Raw genomic sequence first — 21,860 nt, forward strand, 5'->3', positions numbered from 1 at the left:
AACACCTTGATACGTTTATTTGTGAACCATTCCATTGTAGATTTGGCTTTATGTTTTGGATCATTGTCTTGTTGGAAGATAAATCTCCGTCCCAGTCTCAGGTCTCTTGCAGACTCCAACAGGTTGTCTTCCAGAATGGTCCTGTATTTGGCCCCATCCATCTTCCCATCAATTTTGACCATCTTCCCTGTCCCTGCTGATGAAAAGCAGGCCCAAACCATGATGCTGCCACCACCATGTTTGACAGTGGGGATGGTGTGTTCAAGGTGATGAGCTGTGTTGCTTACATCCAAACATATCGTTTTGCATTGTGGCCAAACAGTTCGATTTTGGTTTCATCTGACCAGAGCACCTTCTTCCATATGTTTGCTGTGTCTCCCAGGTGGCTTGTGGCAAACTTTAAACGAGACTTTTTATGGATATCTTTAAGAAATGGCTTTCTTCTTGCCACTGTTCCATAAAGGCCAGATTTGTGCAGTGTACGACTGATTGTTGTCCTATGGACAGACTCTCCCACCTCAGCTGTAGATCTCTGCAGTTCATCCAGAGTGATCATGGGCTTCTTGGCTGCATCTCTGATCAGTCTTCTCCTTGTTCGAGATGAAAGTTTAGAGGGACGGCCGGGTCTTGGTAGATTTGCAGTGGTCTGATACTCCTTCCATTTCCATTTCAGAGTTTATCTGTTCTTTCTTTCTAGGTGAAACGACTAAAGGAGCTACATCCATTAACATTTACTTTTCCTTTCCATAGAAAGTACTCCTGGATCAGTGCTTCTGTGTTCCTTTTGTGTCTCTGCTCTGTTCTCTCAAACCCCCAGTGGGTCGTGGCAGATGGCCGCTCACACTGAGCCTGGTTCTGGTTCTGCTGGAGGTTTCTTCCTGTTAAAAGGGAGTTTTTCCTCTCCACTGTCGCTACATGCATGCTCAGTATGAGGGATTGCTGCAAAGTCAACACCAGTGACTGTCCACTGTCTCTACATGCTCATCCAGGAGGAGTGAATGCTGCAAGTCACTGACTGGATGAAATCTGCTGGGTTTCCTTAGATAGAAAAATGTTTTATCCAATTTGAATAAATAACTAACTCTGACTGCACTGTTCAATTGTTAGGATTAATAGGAATGTATGAACCTGATTGTTGTGAAGAACCTTGAGACGACATGTGTTGTGAATTGGCGCTATATGAATGAAACTGAATTGAATTGAATTTTAATTTGATTGCTTGCACAGTGCTCCTTGGGATGTTTAAAGCTTGGGAAATATTTTTGTATCCAAATCCGGCTTTAAACTTCTCCACAACAGTCTCTCAGACCTGCCTGGTGTGTTCCTAGGTCTTCATGATGCTCTCTGCACTTTGAACAGAACCCTGAGACTATCACAGAGCAGGTGCATTTATACGGAGACTTGATTACACACAGGTGGATTCTATTTATCATCATCAGTCATTTGGGACAACATTGGATCATTCAGAGATCCTCACTGAACTTCTGGAGTGAGTTTGCTGCACTGAAAGTTTTTTATTTGTTAAAAAAGTTTGACACGTCCAATAAATTTCATTCCACTTCACGATTGTGTCCCAGTTGTTGTTGATTCTTCACAAAAAATTAGAATTTTATATCTTCACACCTTTTGCCACATCTGACATGTGGCAAAAGGTTGACCAGTTCAAGGGGGCCGAGTACTTTCACAAGGCACTGTAGTTTTTTTCAGGGAAGTTTGGTGCCTCTCTCAAAACTGAAGCTCTGAGAAATCTAGTCATTTGTTTTCACACGGGCAAATCATTCAAGTGCAAATCAATATCGGCTGGGGTGATTTTAACTAATCGGCCAATAAAAAGGTTTCTCAATACTAAATTATTGCACAGAGTGGTATGTTGTGTAAAAACAAAGAAACCATTACAAATTAGTCTTATTGGTATAAAACATACTAATGACAAATTCTACAGTTGCATTTCTAATCTTCTCAGTGTTGGAATAATTGTATATAGATTTATCTTACATTTCCTCTTTTATTAACTTTACTATTTGACCTTTATAACCTTTCATGCTGTAAGCAAACATGTGATGAGTTCTTTTGCAGGCAAGGAGGAAAGGTGAAATCGGGATGATGCAATCACAGTTGGGGACTCATCACAAGGATAACAGCTTATCATGCTGAACAAGGGTCGCACATATCTTAAGATTATGGAGACAATGCAAGCGTGTCTGTACAGGATAATGGTGTGCATGACCTATGTCACGTTGCTGCTGTTTGCTTTCATCCCACCCTTTTAGAGCAGCAACGTTCAGGTAACTAGGGACCACCCTAAATAAAAAGAGGGTTCAGCGAGATGTGTTTCAGAGCAGTAGGAGATTTGTAAATGAAGCACATCTCTGTCCTCGCAGCGAGTAAGAAACTAATTTTCTTATCTTTCTCTTCTTTTTGTGATGTTATAAGTATTTTAGGTTGTTTAAACCTGACACTCAGTGTTCCACTTAACAACTTTTAAGTCATAATTTGACTTAATTTAAAGTGGAAAAAACATAAGATCACCATAAACCCACTACTCTCTTGTTCCCCTCATAGGATCTTCGACAAAGCAGTCAAAAGAAAAGTTGTCCAAGAATCAAGGTGCTTCAGAAAACCCTGGAAATTGCAGGTTCCATTTTTCCATGAAAACAATGATTATTGTAAGTTAACCACAATTAATTATTAGCACTCTTACTGTGCAAGACTCCACTGCTAAAAAAAAGCATGTTGAAGCATGTTGGACAAGCCAGGAAAATACAGGGAAAATATAGTCTGGGTAGAAGAGGCAAAAACTGAACTATTCGGATATTATTGAACACCACACACATGTTTGAAGGGAGAACACTTCTCCACATTACCTCAAAAACACCAGATGTTTGCAGGTGGGAACATCATGCTGTGGACTAAGGATACGGTACCGGCAGATCTCATATAAATGAAGAAAGGATAATTGGACAAATGGAGTTTTAAACGAAAATTCAACATGGAAAACTCATCATTACCTCCAGCTTCGTCTGATTACTCCTCCATGCGGCTCTGCTCCACCAATCAGCGTCAAGTCCGCATTTCTCCCCGGCCAATCATCCTTCAAGGCCCCACTTTAAAAGATCTTCGTCCATGGAACCCTCTGTTCTTCAGCTGAACTTTAACCCACCTCCACCCCATCTCCACCGTTTGGCTTCCAAACTCCTTCCAAATCTCCTCAGGCCTCCACTCCACCACCAGGATCGGGTCCCGGGGGAAGACATCTTTAAATCTAACCCTAAGATGTTCATTCAAGCACATGTCATTCTCAGATTTCACGTCTTCCACTGGGGTCCGAGCACCAAAGATATAAGCATTCACTAATAAACCTTTCTAATTGCATCCCTTCTTCTCTTTGTGAGTCTTTCCAGGTTGAAATGTAACAGTTCCCTATAGGGAATCTGAAGATAAAAAGAGTTTTTATTTCTAAACTAGACAATAGTCCTAAACTCACTGTGATAGAAACTCTTCTCTGGTTCTAGTGAAAATCTGAATTGTATGCAACTGAAAATCTATGGGAGGACCTTAAGATCAGAATGCAGAGACTGGGGCCCCCTAACCTTCAAGATCTGTGTGGACAAATAGGTCAAAATCACACCTAAAGATTGCAAGAGAATATTTTCTCCATATAGGAGACATCATAAGGTTGTCATTACAAAGTTACATTTTCCACAAAGTATTTATTAAATGTACCTAAGTGTGTTCAACTCTTATTCCCTGTGTCCTTCTAATGGTTTAAATGTTTGTTTGTGGGCACTACCAACCTTTATTTTTCAAAAGTAAGTAGACAGTAAATAGTGTGGAGAGAGCAGGTGAAGGGCATGCGGTAAACATCGACAAGCCGGGACTTGAACCCGCAACGGCCTGCATCGAGGACAAAGGTTCAAACACTTAACCCCCTACGCCACCAGTTCCTCACCTTCAAATGTGAAATACAAACACTATTGAGCAAAGGTTTCCAGAGCTAATTCTTGACAAGTTTCTTCTAAGCAGGACGACATTTTGTAATCTTTGAAAGTCGTCTTGATCAAACTAAACAGCAGATGAACAGCATGTTAGTTATGTCTTTAAGAAACAGGAAAGAAATGCAACAAAGAGTTGACATGAGACCTGAGCGAGCCATCACCCTTAAGTTGATTATTTACTGAATGCCAAGTTTTCTGCCAACATTTCTTTGGAACAAAATGCCATGATTTGTTTGTCAAAATGTTATATTTGGTCTTTTTAAACTATAATATAAACACATTTATTATCACTGATCTTTTGTGTTTTGTACCACAATGATTCATAGGTCAGAGTTAAGACTAAAAACCAAACAAAACATTCCTCCGACAACATTCAGGCGATGGAAAAAAGTGAAAAATACGTCAAATGTCTTTGTGGAGTACTGTAATTTAGACAGATGCTAGAAGCACCGAAATGATCAGAGTGATCTGGTAATTTGTGCGTAGCTGGGTATGGAAATATAGGAGTTACTGCTGAGTGTTTATGTATTGTGCGCCCTCCACCCCATATTACAAATTCCATTTTAAACACGATTGATCACTTTTCCTGCAGCTGTTGCTGACATGAACTTCATGTTCTGTCTCTAATCTGTCTTAGTAGAAGTTACACCTGGTCTGGTGTTTCTGTTTAGCTGTATTACATTCCTGGAGGGGTCCATCGGCTGAGCTATTGCTGCAAATAACTATATGTACCCTGTTTTTTATTTCACAGATTTTACTACGGGCTTAGAGTTGACTTGTTTTTTCTTTCCTTTTTCTGGCAGTCAGCATCACAAAGGATTTCAATTCATACGATTCAAGCTTCCCTGAATTGGCTTATGCTTAAAAGAAATTAATATTTGGTTCCAACACTTTTGGTTGTAAATTGTTGTGGTTCACGTTGTGAAAATATGTTTCATCTTTTACGTAAAACGGTTTATCTTGCCACAAAGGACAATTGTGGTGAAATAACGTTACTAGTCTTATTTTAAATAAATAATTGTAAATGGTTCTCTGGTGTCCTTTCCCTTTTTTGTCATAATTGATGAGCCAGGCTGTGACTATGACCCACACCAGCGTTTAACAGTAGATTTTAAACATTTAGATGTGACAGTGGTTAAATTATCATGCAGTAAAGAAAATATAAATGGAATTAGATCCATAAATGCAAATAAAGGTGCAAAGAAAACGTAGGAATGTTTGAGACACTTTCACCTTCACAATTAGACTCAAACGTCTTGAGTAGAGGTGTGACACTGTTCATTTTTTTATTAGTTTATTTTGTATTCTCAAAAGCATCATATGATTAGGAACTAAATGAATAAGAAATGTGTTACTATTGACAAAATATATTTTTTAAACCTGTCGCTCACATTTCAATAATTTTTTTTTTCTGAGTAGCATGCATTTATCCACCAAGATAGCACCCCCTCTCGAAGATAACAGATGGAGTTTCATTCCACATATTCAGACTTTCATCATATTTCTTCAATCTTTTATAAAATACATTCATATTTTATTCACAAAGTATTCAGTGTTTCATCCTTGATTTTTAGACTTTTTCACTTTATCTGGACATCTGAGCTATGTTGTGGAACATCTCATTCTACTGTTGTGTCAGTTTCATGTTTCAGACCATTTAGCACTATGAAAATCATACTTCAGCCTAAATTTTGACTGAATTATATTAGGAGTTGTAATAAATAATGTCTATATATAAAATATAACAAAGCTTTTATTGTAAAGTGCATATAAAAACCATACAAATAAGCTGTTTTTAAAAGCAAAAGTTGGACATTTTCAGAATCTGATTATTTCAGAACAGAACAACAAATTTTCAAAGCAAAACATAATTTACGTTCAAGTAATATAAAGAAATTATTTTCAGAGAAAGATGAGGAAATGAGGTGTCCTGGGCCTCCCCCTGGTGGGACGTCCCTGGAACACCTCCTGAGGAAGGCGTCCAGGAGGCATCCGGTATAGATGCCCGAGCCACCTCAACTGGCTCCTCTCGATGTGGAGGAGCAGCGGCTCTACTCCGAGCTCCTCACCCTATCTCTAAGGGAGTGCCCGGCCACCCTACAGAGGAGGAAGCTCATTTCAGCCGCTTGTATCCGGAATCTCGTCCAGTCATGACCCAAAGTTCATGGCCATAGGTGAGGGTAGGAACGTAGACCGACCGGTAAATCGAGAGCTTCGCTTTTCGGCTCAGCTCTCTCTTCACCACAAAGGACCGGCACAACGCCCCGATTACTGCGGCAGACGCACCGATCCGTCTGTCGATCTCCCGCTCCATTCTTCCCTCACTCGTGAACAAGACCCCATTGAATGAATGTAAGCAAAGTTAAAACAAACATCAGAAGGAGAATACGCAAGATGCTTATTTTAAATTAATATAATGATGGTAAGCAGTTGTTTAACTCTGGACAGTAATGGTTCTATAAAATATAGATATCATGCTGTTGTTTTTTTTATTTCTAATGCTTTCCAATGAGCAAACTCTTGTTTCTATTTTATTTGTTTTGCAAAAACAAAACTAAATTGCATAAAAAGTTGGGTAGTTGTTATATTGGAATATTCCAGAGGTGTAATTTCCACATCAGATATGAATGAAGTGACATATAGAGATGATGTAGCTTCATTCTAAAAAGCTACACTTTTCCTTTAATGGCGTTATGAAAACACTAAAATGTTAGGAGATATTGCCATATTAGTATTGCTTTAATTCTGAAATACCACATTAGATGTGAATACAATTTTTTTATAGTTGTTGGGACCCAGCCATGAATTTCAACATTAAACTCTGGTACAAACTCTTCTGGAACTTTCAAAATAAAGTGCATTTAACCTACTTCCGGCACAGCCAAGCAAACTGTAAAAGTGGAGTCCCCATGATGCCACTGTCTGTATAAGAGCACCCCTCTCCAACAAGCCAATCTCTTCCATGACGGTGACAACCGGGACAGGGGAAGCACAAGTGTGCTAATGTCTCTTTGCTGGCAAACATACATAAACTCTTCAAACTGGATCCAAGGGTGTCATACGATCATCGATCATACAGTACAGACCAAAAGTTTGGAATCACCTTCTCATTCAAAGAGTTTTCTTTATTTTCATGACTATGAATATTGTAGCTTCACACTGAAGGCATCAAAACTATGAATGAACACATGTGGAATTATATACTGAACAATAAAGTGTGAAACAACTGAAAATATGTCTTATATTCTAGGTTCTTCAAAGTAGCCACCTTTAGCTTTGATTACTGCTCCGCACACTCTTGGTATTCTGTTGATGAGCTTCAAGAGGTAGTCACCTGAAATGGTTTTCCAACAGTCTTGAAGGAGTTCCCAGAGATGCTTAGCACTTGTTGGCCCTTCTGCCTTCACTCTGCAGTCCAGCTCACCCCAAACCATCTCGATTGGGTTCAGGTCCGGTGACTGTGAAGGCCAGGTCATCTGGTGCAGCACCCCATCACTCTCCTTCTTGGTCAAATAGCCCTTACACAGCCTGGAGGTGTGTTTGGGATCATTGTCCTGTTGAAAAATAAATGATGGTCCAACTAAACGCAAACCGGATGGAATAGCATGCCGCTGCAAGATGCTGTGGTAGCCATGCTGGTTCAGTATGCCTTCAATTTTGAATAAATCCCCAACAGTGTCACCAGCAAAGCACCCCCACACCATCACACCTCCTCCTCCATGCTTCACGGTGGGAACCAGGCATGTAGAGTCCATCCGTTCACCTCTTCTGCGCCGCACAAAGACACAGTGGTTGGAACCAAAGATCTCAAACTTGGCCTCATCAGACCAAAGCACAGATTTCCACTGGTCTAATGTCCATTCCTTGTGTTCTTTAGCCCAAACAAGTCTCTTCTGCTTGTTGCCTGTCCTCAGCAGTGGTTTCCTAGCAGCTATTTTACCATGAAGGCCTGATTCACACAGTCTCCTCTTAACAGTTGTTCTAGAGATGTGTCTGCTGCTAGAACTCTGTGTGGCATTGACCTGTTCTCTAATCTGAGCTGCTGTTAACCTGCGATTTCTGAGGCTGGTGACTCGGATGAATTTATCGTCCGCAGCAGAGGTGACTCTTGGTCTTTCTTTCCTGGAGCGGTCCTCATGTGAGCCAGTTTCTTTGTAGCACTTGATGGTTTTTGCGACTGCACTTGGGGACACTTTCAAAGTTTTCCCAATTGTTCGGACTGACTGACCTTCAGTTCTTACAGTAATGATGGCCACTCGATTTTCTTTACTTAGCTGCTTTTTTCTTGCCATAATACAAATTCTAACAGTCTATTCAGTAGGACTATCAGCTGTGTACTGTGTCCACCTCCTGGACAACACAACTGATGGTCCCAACCCCATTTATAAGGCTTGAAATCCCACTTATTAAACCTGACAGGGCACACCTGTGAAGTGAAAACCATTTCAGGTGACTACCTCTTGAAGCTCATCAACAGAATACCAAGAGTGTGCGGAGCAATAATCAAAGCAAAAGGTGGCTACTTTGAAGAACCTAGAATATAAGACATATTTTCAGTTGTTTCACACTTTTTTGTTCAGTATATAATTCCACATGTGTTAATTCATAGTTTTGATGCCTTCAATGTGAAGCTACAATATTCATAGTCATGAAAATAAAGAAAACTCTTTGAATGAGAAGGTGTGTCCAAACTTTTGGTCTGTACTGTATGCACTAAGTTAAGTACTGATGAATTACTGTTGAAAAAATCCGGTATTCATTCATAAAAAGGGGTCAATTAAAGTATAAGCATTGCTTACTTTCTCTCTGAGGCATGCAGAAGCAAACTGTCCCAGAGAAGTCCCCAGTAGACACTGTCTCTACAAGCTGAGTGAAGCTGTTTTCCCTGCTTGAGAGAAGTACGACAAGTAGCCGCATCCCCGTGGTTACGGCAGTTAACGTGCAGTGTGGTCAGCGGACAGAATGGGCGCCCAGCCACTGCTCCGGAGGTTAGCTGGAAGCAAACCCTTTGTTCACAGAACTCTCTTCAAACTTCGTCGTCGCCCGAACAACTCCTCAGCATGGTTCATACGAGGTTAGGTTTTGGGCAGAGAGACATTTAGGATGAAATGATCTAAACATTTTTCATTTTATGAAGTTTGGTTTTGTTTGTGTTGGACTCAGCTATCTTGGTGCTAGCAGAATATCTGCAGCACATGTGTTCAGTTTTGTGTTCTTTGTTTGTGTGTTTTAAAGTTAAGACAAACTTTATTTAAAGGGTGATTTTAAACACAGAAAATTGATCATAACGCGCTGCCCGCACTTATGCATTTTAACCCTTTTATTGACGGTATTTTTAAAGGTGTGTGCTTGATTCTGGTGCTAAGCTAGGAGCTTCTTTGCCAGCTTTAAATGCTAACTGTTGCTTAAGAGTATTTACCCGGAAAGGTTGTTAGTTTTCAATCCAGTAAATAATATGTCCCCAACATTATTTCACTAAATTTGATAACTAAGTAAACACCATTAAGCCCCATTTCTCCAGAAAGATTTGTCTCTTTTCCAAAATATTTCCTTAATAATATTTCGTTCGTTCGTTCGTTCGTCGTCTTCCGCTTATCCAGGACCGGGTCGCGGGGGCAGCAGACTCAGCAGAGACGCCCAGACGTCCCTCTCTCCAGACACCTCCTCCAGCTCCTCCAGGGGGAGCCCAAGGCGTTCACAGGCCAGCCGAGAGACATAGTCCCTCCAGCGTGTCCTGGGCCGTCCCCTGGGCCTCCTCCCGGTGGGACGTGCCTGGAACACCTCCCGAGGAAGGCGTCCAGGAGGCATCCGGTATAGATGCCCGAGCCACCTCAACTGGCTCCTCTCAATGTGGAGGAGCAGCGGCTCTACTCCGAGCTCCTCCCGGATGGCCGAGCTCCTCACCCTATCTCTAAGGGAGTGCCCGGCCACCCTACGGAGGAAGCTCATTTCAGCCGCTTGTATCCGTGATCTCGTTCTTTCGGTCATGACCCAAAGTTCATGGCCATAGGTGAGGGTAGGAACGTAGGCCGACCAGTAAATTGAGAGCTTTGCTTTTCGGCTCAGCTCTTTCTTCACCACAATGGACCGGCACAGCGCCCCCATTACTGTGGCAGCTGCACCGATCCGTCTGTCGATCTCCCGCTCCATTCTTCCCTCACTCGTGAACAAGACCCCGAGATACTTAAACTCCTCCACTTGAGGCAGGAACTCCCCTCCAACCTGAAGAGGACAAGCCACCCTTTTCCGGTCGAGTACCATGGCCTCGGACTTGGAGGAGCTGATCCTCATCCCAGCCGCTTCACACTCGGCTGCGAACCGCCACAGCGCATGCTGTAGGTCTTGGCTAGAGGGGGCCAGCAGGACCACGTCATCCGCAAAAAGAAGAGACGAAATCCACTGGTCCCCAAACCAGACCCCCTCCGGCCCTTGGCTGCGTCTAGAAATCCTGTCCATAAAAGTTATGAACAGGACCGGCGACAAAGGGCAGCCCTGCCGGAGTCCAACATGCACTGGGAACAGGTCCGACTTAGTGCCGGCAATGCGGACCAAACTCCTGCTCCGCTCGTACAGGGACCGGATGGCCCCTAATAAAGGGCCCCCGATTCCATACTCCTGGAGCACCCCCCACAGGGCATCACGAGGGACACAGTCGAATGCCTTCTCCAGGTCCACAAAACACATGTGAACCGGTTGGGCAAACTCCCATGAACCCTCGAGCACCCTGTAGAGGGTATAGAGCTGGTCCAGTGTTCCATGGCTGGGACGAAAACCACACTGTTCCTCCTGAAGCCGAGGTTCGACTATTGGTCGGACTCTCCTCTCCAATACCCTGGCGTAGGCCTTACCAGGGAGGCTGAGGAGTGTGATCCCCCTGTAGTTGGAACACACCCTCCGGTCCCCCTTCTTATAAAGGGGGACCACCACCCCAGTCTGCCAGTCCAGAGGCACTGTCCCCGACCGCCACGCAATGTTGAAGAGGCGTGTCAACCATGACAGCCCTACAACATCCAGACACTTGAGGTACTCAGGGCGGATCTCATCCACCCCCGAAGCCTTGCCACCGCGGAGCTTTTTAACCACCTCGGTGACTTCAGCCTGGGTGATGAAAGAATCCAACCCCGAGTCCCCAGCCTCTGTTTCCACCACGGAATGCGTGATGGCAGGATTGAGGAGATCCTCGAAGTACTCCTTCCACCGCCCGATAATGTCCTCAGTCGAGGTCAGCAGTCTCCCGCCCCCACTATAAACAGTGTTGGCAAAGCACTGCTTCCCCCTCCTGAGGCGCCGGACGGTTTGCCAGAATCGCTTCGAGGCCAACCGGTAGTCCTTCTCCATGGCCTCACCGAACTCTTCCCAGGCCCGAGTTTTTGCCTCTGCCACAGCCCGGGCCGCAGCACGCTTGGCCTCACGGTACCCGTCAGCCGCCTCAGGAGTCCCACAAGCCAACCACAGCCGATAGGACTCCTTCTTCAACTTAACAGCATCCCTTACTGCCGGTGTCCACCACCGGGTTCTGGGATTGCCGCCACGACAGGCACCGCAGACCTTACGGCCACAGCTATGGGCAGCAGCATCGACAATAGATGCAGAGAACATGGTCCACTCGGACTCTATGTCTCCAACATCCCCCGGGATCTGGTCGAAGCTCTCCCGGAGGTGGGAGTTGAATACATCCCTGGCCGAGGGCTCCGCAAGGCGTTCCCAGCAGACCCTCACTATGCGCTTGGGCCTGCCGAGTCTGTCCGGCTTTCTCCTCCTCCAGCGGATCCAACTCACCACCAGGTGATGATCAGTGGACAGCTCAGCCCCTCTCTTCACCCGAGTATCCAAAACATGCGGCCGAAGGTCTGATGATACGACAACAAAGTCGATCATCGACCTCCTGCCTAGGGTGTCCTGGTGCCAAGTGCACTGATGGACACCCTTATGTTTGAACATGGTGTTCGTTATGGACAATCCGTGACTAGCACAGAAGTCCAATAACAAAACACCACTCGGATTCAGATCGGGGAGGCCATTCCTCCCGATCACGCCTCTCCAGGTGTCACTGTCGTTCCCCACGTGGGCGTTGAAGTCCCCCAGCAGAATAATGGAGTCCCCGGGAGGGGCACTATCCAGCACCCCCGACAGGGACGCCAAGAAGGCAGGGTACTCTGCACTACCACTCGGCCCGTAGGCTGAAATGATAGTCAGAGACCTCTCCCCAACCCGAAGGCGCAGGGATACAACCCTCTCATCCACTGGGGTAAACCCCAACACGAGACGGCTGAGCTGGGGGGCAACAAGCAAACCCACACCAGCCCGCCGCCTCTCCCCGTGGGCCACTCCAGAGTAGAAGAGAGTCCAACCCCTCTCAAGGAGATGGGTTCCAGAGCCCACGCTGTGCGTGGAGGCGAGCCCGACTATTTCTAGTTGATATCTCTCGACCTCCCGCACCAGCTCAGGCTCCTTCCCCCCCAGCGAGGTAACATTCCACGTCCCTAGAGCCAGCCTAAGCATCCGGGGATCGGGCCGCTGAGGTCTCCACCTTCGTCCGCCACCCAATCCTCTTTGCACCGGTCCCTCACGGTTCCCCCTGCAGGTGGTGGGCCCACTGGGGGATGGCCTCGCGTCTCTCGTTCGGGCTTGGCCCGGCCGGGTCCCGCGAGGAGCAACCCGGCCACCAGGCGCTCTCCGACGAGTCCCGACCCCAGGCCTGGCTCCAGGGTGGGACCCCGGCTCCGCCGTACCGGGCGACGTCACGTGCCTCGATATTGTGTTCTTCATGAGGGTAATAATATATTTCTTCAAATATTATTTCAATAAATAAAAGCAGCTAATTAGACACCATTGAGAATTAGTCATCCAGAAGGTTGGTTTTATTCAGCAGATCATTCTTTTAAAACATTATTTTATTAAAATAATATTTTACCTGATCCTGCATTGTGAATGGTTGTCTAGATGTTGCTGATTATTGTCTAAGTTAGTTCCAAGACTAATTTAACTTCACTTCCAGATTCTTCAAGATAATCATTGGTTCTCGAACATAAACATTGCATGGTAATGTTGCATCACTCTTTTTGGTCATGATTATCAATCATCTTTAATCAACTTGTTTATACTGTACATAGTCCATTAGTCTTCATTATTCTTTCATTCTGCTTGGTAGTTTAGTTGGATTGTTTTAGCAAAGTAAAGAGTTTGTTGATTGAAATATGTTTGACTTTGAGTTGATTTATTTTTGTTAATAAATTCTTGTATTTTAAGAAATTGTGTGAATTTATTCCATATATGTGCAGAGTTTATGATGTTTAATAATGTCAGAGCTCGTCTCACACCTTTCTATTTTGTCCTAATACCATCGCCTTATTGGGGCTGGTATTCACAGGACAACCCTTAACAGACCCAAATATTATTTGATAAAATATTAATAATAAATATTAAATAATATTCTCAGATTCATAATCACAACATAGTCATACCGAGAGGAATCAGCCCAGGACATCAGACAGATTTATTTTACAAGCATTATGATTATGGTGACGTATACATAAAGTCTCTATGTTTATGGGGCTTTCTTTATTCCACATCAGATGTGGATGAAACTTATTGAGTGACATATATAGAAACTGAACTGTTAATCACGATAGAAATTATCCTTGAATGACAGTATTATGAATAATATTGGTCATATTATTAATTATTAATTCTGTAAAATGCATAGAAGTTCCTAAAATGTGTTTCGTCTGGTTAGATTTTGGAAATAGTCCGTCATTGAGTCATGCTTTTATTTTGAAAGTGGGTCCGTAAACATGACTTCCTTTTACTTCTTTGTCAAACTGAAGTATTCTCTCAGTTACAGTCAACAGGATACAGTAAACTATCCCAACAGCGCTATCTACCACCAAATCCACAATGCTGCTGACTTTAGCAACAACATGACAGAGGTTAAGTTAGCCGTTTCTGCTAGCTGCTTTTCAGAACAAGGCTGCCTAAATGAGACTCAGCAGGTACTTCCTAGAGCAGGGGTCCCCAACTAAAATAGCAGGAGGTCCACATCATTCAAACTTTGGGGTCCAAACATTTTAAATCAACTGACAAAAATATTTTCTTTTATTTTTACTTAAAATTTAATTAACACTAGTTTTTGTTTTTTAACTACTGATTATAATTCATGTCTTTCTATTTGTTCTAATACTCTCATCTTTCTCGCTGATTCCAAATTTATCCAAACAGCATTGTGCTGTCCTTTATACTTCGAATCACGCGCAAACCGGCCAACCAGTTCCTGAATCAATCACGTGGTAAGTCACCACATACGTCATCGACACAAGCCTCAAAACGCACTTCACAGAAAGTCTGCCTGGATTACTCAACACAAGCATCCGCACACTGGACACATCACTAGTCTCTGGGTCCGGATTTGGACCGAAGTTCGGGGTTTGGGGACCCCTGTCCTGGAGGCTTGACCTCAGCCAATAGGAAAGAAGCTGAGGTCAAGCCAAAGACCGCCCCCTCTGCCTCAGTCCCGCCCCATTTGTATTTACATTTCCACGAGGATGTTGAGGAGGGAAAGATAATACAGACAGAGTAATGTAAAAAAGAAACAGGGAAATAAATGGACTCAGGGAAATCTGTTGGGTAAAAAAATACAACAAGGATATATTAGAGGGGATAATATATCAGTGTTTAAAAAATAAAAGGCCAGTAAAATGATTTGCAAAATAGATATTTCAGGAAAACAAAATGTTTTAAATACATTTCGGTGTTGATTAAAACAGGTTTGGTCCTCCATAACCGTACCTGCTGATGGAATAGTAATAATATTTGTTTTTTGGTTTCTCTAAGCCAGACATGGTTTTTTCTATAAATATTTAAAATATGCAAGGAAAAATTAAACCAAATGCAAATTGTTTTGGCCACAAAACAAAAGACATTTGTATTTGGTTTGTATTTGAATAACCCATTTTATATTTTAAACATAGAATCAAAATCAAATAACTACTTGTTCAAATTACCAAAAACAAGACCCAGACCCTTTAGATTGGGAGATGTTTCTTCAGTAAACAATGACTTGCTTTGAAAGACAAACTTTCTGTGCAAAAAGGTTGAGTTATTAGATTGTATGAATTTATCAATGTAATGATAAATAAAGAGCAAAGTGTTTGCTAACTAGTGTCCTGTGTCCATAAATACAAATCATTCAGGCTTTCAGAGCGGAGAACCATTCTCCACATATGATGTGTAATTATGTAAATAATAATAAAATGCCAATTAGTTCTTTAACTAGCTCAGTCACAACATCTGCCAAACGGACATGTAAAATTGTTGCACATTTTATCCTGAAATTTGGGACCTAAATGATCCAGAAGAAGAGTTGATGCTCAGATATAAACTATTCTATGGGGCTTTCCCACATTCCAATTACCTTAATATGGACAGACCAAAGAGGGGTTACAGTAGTGAGCTAGGAACAGAACAAGCAAGAAACATCTGGAATTCACCACAATATTTTAAACCTTTCACCTCAACCAACAGAGGGAAGCAAGAGGCTAAATTTTCCTACTTCCTCCTTTCAGATAATATCACTCACCTGATGCAGGTGTCGCCATGTTAGTCCGAAGAAAGCTTCAGAGATTCCAGTTAGTCTGATCTGAAATCATCTGCAAAAACAAAAAAAACAAAAAAAAACACTCTAACACATTAAAATAATTTGTTTAATTTCATGAAAATAATTACTCCAACAAACTCCAGGAAACATGAATGTTTCTGTACTTCCTGATCTGACAGCAGAGTTGTCGGGTAACATCTCAGGAATAAACAGAAATAGTTTTTGGTGTGAAGATATTATCTGCAAGTCTAATTAATTAAATATCAAATATATCACAGAAGGCTCAAACTAAGTAACAGCTCAAAGTTAAAAAAGTTATGTCCATAATAACTGGAGCTGCATTCAAAATGGAGGGAGGCTGAGAGACACGCTGCAGTAAAGCAAATGTCCGGATCAAGGCCTTCGCTGCTGGTTCAGCCTCCAATCAAAGCTAAATATGTTCTGATTATCGGTCTAAACGTCAGTAGGATAAACAAACTAAATACTGATCAGACTTATTTATCGTCAGATGACCTGAGAGTCTACTTACCTTCAGCCAATCTGTTTGTAATTCTCCAAAAAATCTGTCCTGAAGGTTCACAGCAGAGAAAAACTCTTCAGATTCATCCAGCAAAGAAAACGAGTTTAAAAGAATCCAGGATTTCAGTTTAAAGTGTGTTTAGTCTCAGACTTCAGGATCAGCTCTGCTGTTTTACGTCTCACGGCTGAAAGTGAAAACAGAAGCGTAAAGTGAACATTTACTAACCAATGAGACTGAGAACTGGGTACTAAAGAGTTCTGTAGGACCTGGATAAAAACCAACCAAAGAAACTACATTCCTGTCAGAAAAACATTTTTCACTGGAAGGTTAAAAGATGCAACAATAAAACTTTCAGCTGTAAACTGATATTCATCCAAATAAGGGCGGGCAGCTATGGCTCAGGTGGGAAGAGTTTGTCCTGTAACTGGGTTCACACCCTCGTTCCATCTGTCAGTTGTTAGGTCCCTGATCAAGACCCTTAGCCCCAGAATGCTCCCGGGCACCGCACAATGGTAGCCCACTGCTCCTTAAGGGATGGGTTGAGATGCAGAGGACAATTTCTCTGTTATGAGATCCATTAAGTCTAAATCATTATAAGAGGTCATTGTTTTAGATTCATTAGAGTCACTTTTTATCTGGAGTTATTTGCTACAAACTGAACTCAGTGAGTCAGAAAGAAAAGCCTTTTAGTTATTTTCTCTGCTTTAAAACTTAACCTAAATCTTTAAAGTGATTTAATGAACCCTCCTCTGTCTGTAAATATTTTCTGCATGTTTCCAGGTTATATCTTGCCTTATAGTGCATGAATTTTAATGTGAGTTGAAAACTGTGTTCAAAAACTATAACTGATGAATGATTGTTGATCTTTTCTTCAGTGTCTTTGATGATTGTTCATTTTGAATCAAACCTGCAACACGCTAACCTAAATCTGGTGAATCTGTGTCTGAGATGTAGCTTCTGATCTCCAAGGTGCTGCTCATCATTCAGAATTGATGCTTTATCTGCTGTTACTTCAACTTTTAACATCATGTTCTCTCTCTGCTTTTTTCTTTTTATAGAAGCTACATTTGACGCTAAGTTTCTGTCCCACCGTGACACCTTCCTGGAGGTGGTCCATCAGCTGAGCTACTGCTGCTAACTTTATGTTCCCCCTCTAAGGATGACCCACCTGTCTGTCCTTCAATGTTTAACCCTGTCTCTCTCCTAGACAAAGGTATTGGCTGAGCTTTACTAGGACTAACTGTATGTGCTCTCCTTCATTCTATTGCTGCTTGGTCCAGACGTGGACCAGTTTTAAAAGGAATGTTGTTCCCCCATTATCAAGGCGCATAATAGGTCAGAATAGTTCTAAGGAGTTGCCTCCTCCTCCTGGGAGAAACGTTTGACAACATCACAGGCACTGGACTGTTTTATGGGAGTTCTATAGGGGATCCACAGGGGAGCATTTTGGGACCACTGCTCTTCCTGATGTACATCAGCGAACTTCCTCAGGTGCTAAATCACTCAAACCTTCTCTTGTATGCTGATGACACTGTGCTTTTTGCTTTTGATTCAAATGTTGACACAATTAACAACCAACAAAATACAGATCTTCAGCATTTACATCAGTGGTTGCAAGAAAATCATCTAATTATTAATGTTAAGAAAATAGAGGATCAGACCACTACAAATCTACCAAGACCCGGCCGTCCCTCTAAACTTTCATCTCGAACAAGGAGAAGACTGATCAGAGATGAAGCCAAGAGGCCCATGATCACTCTGGATGAACTGCAGAGATCTACAGCTGAGGTGGGAGAGTCTGTCTATAGGACAACAATCAGTCGTTCACTGCACAAATCTGGCCTTTATGGAAGAGTGGCAAGAAGAAAGCCATTTCTCAAAGATATCCATAAAAAGTCTCGTTTTCCACCAAACATGTGGAAGAAGGTGCTCTGGTCAGATGAAACCAAAATCCAACTGTTTGGCCACAATGCAAAACGATATGTTTGGTGTAAAAGCAACATAGCTCATCACCCTGAACACACCATCCCCGCTGTCAAACATGGTGGTGGCAGCATCATGGTTTGGGCCTGCTTTTCATCAGCAGGGACAGGGAAGATGGTCAAAATTAATGGGAAGATGGATGGGACCAAATACAGGACCATTCTGGAAGAAAACCCGTTGGAGTCTGCAAGAGACCTGAGACTGGAACGGAGATTTATCTTCCAACAAGACAATGATCCAAAACATAAAGCCAAATCTACAATAGAATGGTTCACAAATAAACGTATCAAGGTGTTGGAATGGCTTCTTCTCTGAAGCATCGGTCTGTTAGGGGGGTTGGCTGGAGCTTTCACACTGGCCTCAGTTGGTGGTTTTGCCCCTTGTCCTGTCTCTTTCTTTCTTCTTTCTTCATAAAACTGCCGCTCCAGATCATAAGAGATTACTGCTTGATCCATCTGTGGAACTGTTGTACCCTGCATCGGCATTTTAGCAAAAGCAATCTCTCCTCTCCTCCCTTTGGTTACTTTTCGGAAGGCCTTCACATATCTAGCTGGTGAGATTGTTTGCTTAAGAACATGCCACACCGGTGCAAGGCGCTGACCTCCATCCATGCGCAGTCTAGCTCTTCTGATCTGGGAGTCTTCATCATCCATGTCTTCCAACACCAACCTCTCATAATGACTTTGAGCTCTTCCTTGGTTGTCTAAGGGATGTGCTGTTACATGGCTCAGCCACAATTTTTTAGCTACGTCAATCTCAGTAGCATTGGTAATCATCGGCCACACATCTTTGATGTAATCTTCACTACTTTCTTCTGATCTTTTCTCTCTAACTAAGGTCTTGATCTTTTTGTACTCACGGAAAACATCAGCTTCAGAGTGTAGAGGAGAGAATTCTTTGGCGCTAATTTGTGTGTTGGTATGCAGGAAACAAGATACGGTGTCGGTCAGGACACAGGAATAATGAGTGAGAGATGGTTTATCTTCTTACAACAGACTCCACTGGCTGTGCACTTTATTGTGAGAACTCAGCGTTGGTACAGTTCTGTAAAAATAACAACAAGATATTTAAACATCAAGTCTTTACATAATTACTTAAACAAAAATATAAACTGGGCTATACACCATAATAACCACTTAAAAGTCACTATCTATAAGTTCAGCAGCTTAGTTGATTCAAAAGCACCATCTACTGGTTAACTCCTGCATATTACACAGGTGATTACACCCAAACTACACACCGTTCTACCCTGCTTCTTCCTCCCCTCATAGAGCAAGAAACTGTACCGTCCTGCAGCGGCACCGCAGCTGCCAGCCACTGCACATGCAACCACATTAACAATATAGAATCGGTTTACTAATAAACTAGCATAAACATATAAACAGACAAACGCTGCTTATTGAGGAAGAAATAGGAATACACAGATAAACAATCACATCACGTTTAACACTACATGCATGTCCAGACAGACAATACTTACTTTTGTCATCTACTAAACACTCAGAGCATCACAATAAGGCACATCTCAAACAAAGACAGAATTAATCTCTGCCAGACTAGCAAAGTCACCCATATGGACGAAATATGAGGACAGAAACAGTAGTAGCTAAGCTGTTTGCTAGCTCTGCCGATCGCTCCAGAACACAAAAACCCGAGGAAGAAAAAAACAAGTACGTTACCGCCCCCTAGTGTTCTGACTTTAATTTCAGAATTCTGACTTTAATCTCAGAATTCTGACTTTAATCTCAGAATTCTAACTTTAATCTCTCTCAGAATTCTGACTTTAATCTCAGAATTCTGACTTTAATCTCAGAATTCTGACTTTAATCTCAGAATTCTGACTTTAATCTCAGAATTCTTTAATCTCAGAATTCTGACTTTAATCTCAGAATTCTGACTTTAATCTTAGAATTCTTACTTTAATCTCAGAATTCTGACTTTAATCTCAGAATTCTGACTTTAATCTCAGAATTCTAACTTTAATCTCAGAATTCTAACTAATCTCAGAATTCTAACTTTAATCTCAGAATTCTAACTTTAATCTCAGAATTCTGACTTTAATCTCAGAATTCTAACTTTAATCTCAGAATTCTAACTTTAATCTCAGAATTCTAACTTTAATCTCAGAATTCTGATTTTAATCTCAGAATTCTGACTTTAATCTCAGAATTAATTCTGACTTTAATCTCAGAATTCTGACTTTAATCTCAGAATTCTAACTTTAATCTCAGAATTCTAACTTTAATCTCAGAATTCTAACTTTAATCTCAGAATTCTAACTAATCTCAGAATTCTGACTTTAATCTCAGAATTCTGACTTTCTCAGAATTCTGAGTTTAATCTCAGAATTCTAACTTTAATCTCAGAATTCTAACTTTAATCTCAGAATTCTAACTTTAATCTCAGAATTCTGATTTTAATCTCAGAATTCTGACTTTAATCTCAGAATTAATTCTGACTTTAATCTCAGAATTCCGACTTTAATCTCAGAATTCTAACTTTAATCTCAGAATTCTAACTTTAATCTCAGAATTCTAACTTTAATCTCAGAATTCTAACTTTAATCTCAGAATTCTAACTAATCTCAGAATTCTAACTTTAATCTCAGAATTCTAACTTTAATATCAGAATTCTGACTTTAATCTCAGAATTCTGACTTTAATCTCAGAATTCTAACTTTAATATCAGAATTCTGACTTTAATCTCAGAATTCTGACTTTAATCTCAGAATTCTAACTTTAATCTCAGAATTCTGACTTTGATCTCAGAATTCTGACTTTAATCTCAGAATTCTTTAATCTCAGAATTCTAACTTTAATCTCAGAATTCTGACTTTAATCTGAGAATTCTAACTTTAATCTCAGAATTCTGACTTTAATCTCAGAATTCTAACTTTAATCTCAGAATTCTGACTTTAATCTCAGAATTCTAACTTTAATCTCAGAATAAATTCTGACTTTAATCTCAGAATTCTGACCTTAATCTCAGAATTCTAACTTTAATCTTAGAATTCTGACTTTAATCTCAGAATTCTAACTTTAATCTCAGAATTCTGACTTTAATCTCAGAATTCTAACTTTAATCTCAGAATTCTGACTTTAATCTCAGAATTCTAACTAATCTCAGAATTCTAACTTTAATCTCAGAATTCTAACTTTAATCTCAGAATTCTAACTTTAATCTCAGAATTCTAACTTTAATCTCAGAATTCTGACTTTAATCTCAGAATTCTGACTTTAATCTCAGAATTCTAACTTCGTGCAGGGGAACGTCTAGCAATCTTGGGGAACATGTCAGATTTACGTGACTTTTTACGTGGCTGAGGGGTTCCTGAAGATGCCATTTCATCATTGGAAGAGCAGAAGGTGAGTAAAACAACAGAGTTAGTTTAGTGTCCAAAACGGAACCAGCTGTTAGCATGTTTGTTAGCTTACATCGTTAGGAGGAATAAACGTGTTCCACAATGTTACATCACACGCATTGAATATAGGGTTATTAGCTGCTGATTGCTGGAATTATCCCAAAAGTGTTGGTTGTGTTTTATTTTATTGTTCATTGTGTAGAATGTTTTCCAAGGAAATTAACCAGTAGTTGAATTATAGACGCCAACCACCTGCCAACATGAAAAATGTATTTGATGCGTTCAATTGAGTAACTTTTCGTACAGCAGAGGAGAGAAACTTGAATGAAATTGAAGGTGAAATACATGTTTATATATATTAATCAGGAAAATGGATGGCTTGCATAAACAGCTGCCGATCCCCGATTG

The 21,860-nt window shown here is 41.5% G+C and overlaps 1 protein-coding gene across 1 annotated transcript in view; it reads right to left on the reverse strand.

The window, feature by feature from the left end:
• Positions 1-15,604, reverse strand: part of LOC124877810 (GTPase IMAP family member 8-like) — a 48,759-nt gene extending 33,155 nt beyond the window's left edge. Inside the window, exon 1 of the mRNA XM_047381356.1 lies at positions 15,571-15,604. Coding sequence (XP_047237312.1) covers positions 15,571-15,589 — 19 coding nt within the window. The 5' untranslated portion in view covers positions 15,590-15,604. The remainder of the gene's footprint in view (positions 1-15,570) is intronic.
• Positions 15,605-21,860: the final 6,256 nt, after the last annotated feature.

This window comes from Girardinichthys multiradiatus, chromosome 12 (genome assembly GCF_021462225.1).
Source record: "Girardinichthys multiradiatus isolate DD_20200921_A chromosome 12, DD_fGirMul_XY1, whole genome shotgun sequence".
NCBI lineage: Eukaryota > Metazoa > Chordata > Actinopteri > Cyprinodontiformes > Goodeidae > Girardinichthys > Girardinichthys multiradiatus.